At 47.5% G+C, this 7492-nt stretch overlaps 1 protein-coding gene across 1 annotated transcript; it reads right to left on the reverse strand.

Moving 5' to 3' along the window:
- Positions 1–972: 972 nt before the first annotated feature.
- Positions 973–5182, reverse strand: vax1 (ventral anterior homeobox 1; the record flags this gene model as incomplete). The annotated part of the gene is made up of 3 exons (XM_080507110.1): positions 4960–5182; positions 3378–3565; positions 973–1512 (listed from the first exon to the last, which is right to left on the reverse strand). Exons 1-3 carry the CDS (start codon positions 5171–5173, stop codon positions 973–975), a joined length of 942 nt encoding a protein of 313 aa, XP_080363236.1. The 5' UTR covers positions 5174–5182.
- Between the last annotated feature and the right edge of the window lie 2310 nt (positions 5183–7492).

A 7492-nucleotide genomic window follows, 5' to 3' on the forward strand; every position in this document is an offset into this window, starting at 1 on the left:
GATTTTCCAGATAGACTAATATTCTATTAATTACAGAAGTGAATAATTTACAATAAAATAACAATTTTAGGGTACATTTCTCATTTTATACTACAATAATTCCATTCAGTCTCCACGTGCATCAGTCTGCCTCCACGGTTCATGAAAGCTGTGCGGTTTGAAGAAAGGCTATTATATAATCGTAATGACTGAAGAACCTTGTGATGTTCAACAAAGCATACATCTTCCCGTGGTTGAAAAGCCGTTCTCCGACTCTGCACAGAATAGAAACTGTACACCAAAACTCTGAGAACTCACAGTGGTTTTAAAATCACAGACCAACGGACGGAACAGAAAAAACACCAGGTACTGCATCTGCAAGACAAAAATGCCACAAAGGGAAGATCTCGGCTCTGAAGTGTGAAAGATCTTCCCTGAAACAGAGAAATGACACTGAACAAGTCCAAACACCAAACTGTGACCTCCTGCTCCAGCTTCGCTTCATACAAACAGATTTACACAAGATGCCGTGGCTCCTGAACGCACCACGCCGGGCGCCCCGCATCCACTGGAGACACTTTCTGCTGCGCTGCTCCTTCGCGACGCTGCCATTTTCAAACGTAAAGAATGGAGTGATGGGCTCCTTCAGACCGCTGCTCCCGGTGAATCCACCGGGTGGGAGAGACGCCACTTCCTGTCTCTGGTCTGCCTGCAGGGACGTCTGCTGAAACGCCTCCACTCTCTCCTCGCCACCCCTCTTCTAATTCCCCCTCCACAAAGTCCCGCTGGAACATTCTGTGCAGACCTTGGTTGGCCCAGCGGTTCTTTGTTCGCCGAGCTGAGCGGGCCTTTGTTCTCTCCCTACCGCAAGGCGCCAGATGTGCAACCGGATTACATGAAGAGCTACAGAACGCCACACAGACAGGTGAACCGACACACAAAACAGAACGCTTCCAGAGGAAAGCAGGCGTCAGCTGGTGAAGAAGCAAGGCATCATTCCAGAATTTTCTTGTCCAGGGATTCTTTGCCATTGGTCCGCGAGTAAGGTTCAAAGGCGGACGAGCTCAGGTAGCGCGCCGAGAGTTCCTGCAGGTTCCCGGCCAGCGAGCCGGCCATGGACAGGGGGTTGGAGGAGATGCGCGTGGCCACGCCGCTCAGCAGGGAGGGCATGGGGAAGCTGAAGAGGCCGTGAGCCGCCGGCGAGCTCTGCAGGCCCGCCACAGTCCCTGAGCTGGTGACGGCGGGGAGCGGGGGGCTGCCGCCTGCTGTGCCGCCGCCGCCGCCGCCACCACCGCCACCGCCGTTACTCGCCACGGCCATGGAGGGGGCGCGCAGTGCTGAGCCCAGCGTGCCACCGCCGCCGCAGTGGGGCAGCAGGCCCGGCAGGCCCGGAGGCGTCAGCAGGCGGCCCTGCTCCAGCAGTCTGAGCACGCTGCAGGTCGCCGCCGTCTCCGACACCACCGAGCGCAGCTCCGAGTCCTTCCCCTGATCCTTCTTCTGCTTCGTACGGCGGTTCTGGAACCACACCTTCACCTGGACCGGGCACAGAGCACAGCCAGTCACACACCAGCACACACACACACACACACACACACACGGCTCTTTGAGCTGGTGTGACATTCTCACACTCATGTGACAACCAGAGCAACAAAAACATTCAGGGATTAATAGATTCACTGTGACGGAGGTTTTAGAGGCTTGAATTATGACTGAAAATAAAGAGGTACTAATGTGAATGTTTTTTTTCCCATTTCATTTGTGTGTACACAGTGTGTACACAGGAAAGCACAAAGCATCAGTAGAAATCCAGTTTTTTTTTCTAAAAACAGATCCAGTGTCTGGTTTGTGTTTATTGTCCTCCTGCCACACTGGCGCCTTGCCGCCCTTCATTTACATTTACTTTGAAAACCCAGAGAAACGGGCCTTTCTCAAGCCAGGAAATACAGAACGTCTCCTCCAAACACAAACGTTCTGTACATTCCTTTTAAAACAGCTGAAGCACAGCGGCCTTCTTGTATTTACTGCTGGAGTCCCTGACCCTGACCTGAAGGCCTACTTTAAAGGTTTCACCCTCTTTTAAACTGCGGTACTTTTAAGCTGCCAATCAGTTCCTAAAAATGAAAATGTCTGCCAGTGAGTTGACGTTGTGGAGTTCCTGCAGGTTAGTGAGGATGATAGTCAAAGGTTGAGATCGAGCACCTCGATCCTGTTCCGTCTTCGTGACTTCCAGACTTCACTACAATCAAACCGATCAAACGTCTTTCCGCCCAGGAACACATGTGGACCAAGTGGTCCTGGGCTCGGCCCAATCACATCACGGCGTCTCTGCTCCTCTCTCCGCTCGCCGCTTTTAACTCCCCGCAGGCCGATAACGACCATTTTACATCCGCGGCCCGTCGCAGCCGGTCCTCCCTGCTTCACGTTGCTCATTTCACTGCTTCTCATATTTCTTCGCCTTTCAGACGGTGGCCCGTTATTGAGAGGAGGAGCGGCGAGCGGAGGTCCAGAGCAACAAGACGCTTTCTGTCCAAACGCCATGGTGGGAAACTGCAGCGCAACACTGGCCGGCTGTTTAGACGCACTTCAAACAAATGCGTGAACCACAAACGTCGTTCAAACGACAAAGTTCAAGCTGATAAGTGGCTGGAATGGAGGAATGTGTTGGAGAGGGGAGACGGCGTGACGGGGCTCTGGCAGGAAGCACATTCACACCAGGCCGCCGCGCTTTCAGCCATTTTACACGTCTGGAGAAAGAAAGGAGGTGAAATGAAGTGAAGCTGAGTGACCGGGTGACCTGCGCTGGAATCTGGTGTCAAACACAGGTCAGCCCCGCCGGACGCCGCCGACCCGCCGCTGACCTCTTCATGGCACAGCCACAGATCAAACCCTCTGATCAGCCTCATCGCCTCTCCTCTAATATTAAAATAGAATGTTTGAGGGAACATTTCCTACCATCCTTCGTAACACACTTCAGGCCAGGCTCCTCACACACAATGCACCTTCTCCCATTCATGAGTCCGATTTTCAACATAAATGACAGGCGCTGTCGACAGCGATGGAAACATTTCTGATTAAACTCCTTCATCTTCATCAATATCTGCTCATTTATGTGTTCAGAAATTAAATGGAATTACTGTAATGGAATTATGAAGGTATATGTGTTTTCCTTTATGTGAGAGAGAAGTGCCTCTGATTAAACTCAGAATATTTTATATCTGATATTTAATTTAAAAATTCACCAAAATAAAATAAACCTGACTGTTTGCAACATTTTACCATTCATTTCTCTGCCCGGGGCAGGTCAGTGTGTGTGTGTGTGTGTGTGTGTGTGTGTGTGTGTGTGTGTGTGTGTGTGTGTGTGTGTGTGTGTGTGTGTGTGTGTGTGTGTGTGTGTGTACCTGAGTCTCAGACAGGTTGAGTTGCCGAGCCAGTTCTGTGCGCTCCCTCCCCACTACGTACTGACACCTCTGGAACTCCATCTCCAGCCGGTACAGCTGCTCGGCGGTGAAGGAGGTTCTGGTCCGCTTGGGCCGGTCCAGGTCCAAGCCTTTGGGCAGGATGATTTCTCGAATGGAGCCTTTAGCGTCTGCAACCATCGCAAAACACACTCTCATCCTCTGCACACAAGCGCTTCACTCCCAGGTGGAGCCAGGTACAATTCTTCTTCTTCTTCTTCTTCTTCTTCTTCTTATAATAATAATAATAATAATAATTATTATTATTATTATTATTATAATAATTATTATTATTATTAGCATTATTATTATTAGCATTATTAGCATTAGTGGCCTACTAGAGGGGCAAGTTAAAAGAAATAAATCAAATATATCAGTAAACAGTTTTTTAAGAGGTAACTCTGGATAAAAAATGTTTTAATCATATTTTTATTATACTCTAATTTAGATATTGTAATAATATATTTATTGAAATTAATTAATTTCTAAGGCATGTGTGTGTTTGCAGCCTCACTAATAAAAACAGCCTTGTAGTTATAATTTAATTTCGACCCAGGTCTAAATATGCATTCATAATTCATAAAAGTGGAGTTAATTTTCAGGAGAACAGGCTGATAATAATTTTTTGGGATGCAAAATAAATAAGCAGATAAGTGACAAGTGATGGCTCCTATTGAGATCAGTACATCTTTCCTGCAGATTTTCTGAACACCTTTGTATTAAATCCAGTTTGTATGGTGGCTGTGTTTCGTCTTTTCTTTTTGTTCCGACTGAGATAAAGAAGAGTCGGGAAGATCTCGCTGAGGATCTCGCTGAGCTGTCGCCTCTTTGACATACAATCTATCAGTAATTATCCATGAAAACTAACTTCTTCTGCCTTCATCTTGAATGTTCATTCAATTCATGCCCCGGAAAAATTAAATTGCATGAACATCACACTGCTCACAATTAAATGTAAACAAAACGAGTGGTATTTATTCCACATGAACAATAAAGTGAAATACAGATGAGCTGATAATAAATAAAGATTGCCTTTATTTAATCATCATCATTATTATTATTATTACTATTATTATTATCATTATTATCATTATTATTATTATTATTATTATTATTATTATTATTATTATTATTATTATTATTGTTGTTGTTATCATTTCTGATCATTCAACGCTTCATTTAATTTACTACAGCAATTGTAAAATGTGTTTATTAAATTATTGCCCATTTTTTCCAGTAAAGTTTTGAAGGCCATGATATTGAGATCAGCATTTTATCATCAAATGTGTGCATCAAAGTAATGTGAATGGAGTGTCTGAAAAATTCTCTCTAATTTGGTTGAATTAACGTTTTTTATTTTGGAAATTATAAAGTAAAAATCCGTCTTTTAGGCAGCTTCTTTCCTTTTGATTGTATGTCTGTGTGTGTGTGTGTGTGTGTGTGTGTGTGTCTGTGTGTGTGCGTGTGTGTGTGTGTGTGTGTGTGTGTGTGTGTGTAAACGGGTGAAAAGCAGCTGCAGCCTCACCTCGGACCAGGATTCTCCGGCAGTAGTCGGGGTCTCCTGCGCCTCCTCTGCTCTTGTCGCAGTTGTCCACCGTCCCAGAGGGGGAGAAGGAGTCCTGCTGCTCCTTCAGGAAGCTTTTGGACAAGCTGCCCTGGGAGTCCTTCCCGTCCTTCCCCTCCTTCAGTCCATTCTTCAGCACCATCCCCTCCGTGTCTTGGCTGTACCTGACCTCCATGCTCAGTTTATCCTCTTAGACTTGTGGCTTGTCCGCCTCTTTTTTCCCTTTGTCAGGTGGGGAAAAAAAAGGAGATTGCGGAGAACGCGGCTGAGCGGCTCGTCTTGTCAGTGTGGGTTTTAGTTTCAAAACAGCACCTTTCAGCGGTGCAGAGTCAGCTATCTAATGTTTGGAGAAATACTTCCGTCGGCCGACCGAGGAGCCCTATTATCACTGACCAAACCCCCCTGCCCAATGATCATGGACTTCACAGTCAAACTCAGCAGTAATTCAGTGCCTCCCTTTCCTCCTTACATACGCATCAGGCTGATAGGTGATCTCCAAATAATCAGAGCCATGGATGCGCACTCGCTGTTTCGATTGATTACCGTAATTTCGCTGCCTCCACATTTGCGTAGCCTCATGAATACGCTAAATTGTTTGGGGAAGCAGATGAGGTGTTGATGGAGGGGTCTGCTGGTCCCGGCCCCCTCAGTTTGCTGCTCTCAGCCCCGGGAATCAAGACAAATGATTGGTCTTGTCTGGCAACGCACACAATCACAGAGGTACCACTCTTCCACACCCGAAAAAAGTTCCCGCTCGCTTCATTCTTCCCCCAGCAGAACTCAGACGGACATTTCCCTGCCGACTTTTCTCTGCGCACCTGATTGTTCCGGCATGTCGGCGAACTTTGATCCTGTTTTTCCCCTTGGCTTTGTCACCAATCAACGGAATTCTGCAATGTGCCGACTTCACCGCTAAGCTGCCGTAGGCAGGAGACTACTGGGAGAGAACCAGAGAGGGAGTGGGAGAGAGCGAGAGCGAGAGAGAGAGCGAGAGAGAGAGAGAGAGAGAGAGAGAGAGAGAGCGAGCGAGAGTGGTGAGGTCCACATCCAGCCAAACGTTTGAAGACACTAACACCCCGGCCACCGCGAGGACTGCAGCCTCATCACGCTCCTCTTTGACACCATCTGGACCAAAGTTCTCCGTATCCCAAGACGACTCTGGCAGCTCATCCCGGCCGCCGCCACTGCCACTATCTCCCCCCGCCACTATCACCGCCGCCACCGTCGCCTCGTCCTTCAGCATTCAAACGAGTGCACCCCAGAAGCCATCTTCAGCTCTCACGATCTGAACCTGCAGATTTGGAAAGAAAGACAAAAAAGGGGAACAAAACTTGTCAGTAGTGCTTAAGCCACACACACACCCCCCCCCCCCACAGAGACGAACACTCCCCTGGAATGGCCCCCACCTCCCCCCCCCCCCCCCCCCCCCCCCCCCCCCCCCCCCCCCCGCCCCCCACCCACCAACTCTTAGCTATTTTCATTGTCAGTGCAACAATATCTCTGAACACAGCAGCAGCCAGTAATCCAATAAGACCATTGATTAGGCTACAATGATTCAATTCAAACCGGTGGCCTAGTGGAAGGGACATTCTCTGGCCCTTCTCGTCACCTTAGCCGGCCAGAAGCCCTCTTCAAGCTGCCCCCTCCCTGACTGCCATTCATGCCTTTATGGGAAACAGAGAGGAAAAGGAGTGAAGATGGCAATTATCTAATTGGACTATTAACAAACAATCCTGCGAGTGTGGCTGCGCGGCTGCAGTCTCGGGGTGGGTTTAAGGGCTGCCTGTTGGACTAACTTTATTCACTGGCTGTTTGGCGGCTGCTGCTCGGAGTGGGCTGGATCCATTGTCTGAGAAAGGTGAAAAGGAGGCTAAAAGGGGAGCGACCCAAAGGAAACCTGGGCTTTGCAGGCTGCAGTGCAGAGCTGCAGCCTGGGAAAGGGATTGGGGACACACTGTGGCCTCTCAGCTCCACACAATGGTTCGGGAGGAGAAAAGACTAATGTGTTCAGTGTCTGAGTCCCTCCTGCATCACACACTCCTTCTTCCAAGAGGGATGTTTGTGTTTTCCACTGCTGTGTTCCTCATAAATACTCTTTCTCAAGCAGTTTAACCCAAACCATGTAATCTGAGCGGCCAGATAAACATTTGAAGGCACATTCCTTAATATGTTAGCCGGCGTAATCCACTTTAGATTTAACAAATATGGAACTGCCGTAGTCAGAGAAGCAGTTTCGACTGTATTTCAGGCCAGTGTGATACAGAGACACGGATTTTTATCTTTGTACACAAACAGCTGCAGGAAGGAAACACAATCTGCTTTAGCGCAACACAAATATGACATAAATACAAGTAAATCCATCACATTTTCTTTTTGTAATAGAAAACATTTACATTTTTTTCTTGATGGGAATTATGGAGATATCATTTCTTTTTTTTCTTTTTTTTTACATATGACTTTTTATCCATTCATTTTCAGGAAAAATGTCGCATGA

Source organism: Blennius ocellaris (assembly GCF_963422515.1).
Source record: "Blennius ocellaris genome assembly, chromosome: 13".
Lineage (NCBI taxonomy): Eukaryota > Metazoa > Chordata > Actinopteri > Blenniiformes > Blenniidae > Blennius > Blennius ocellaris.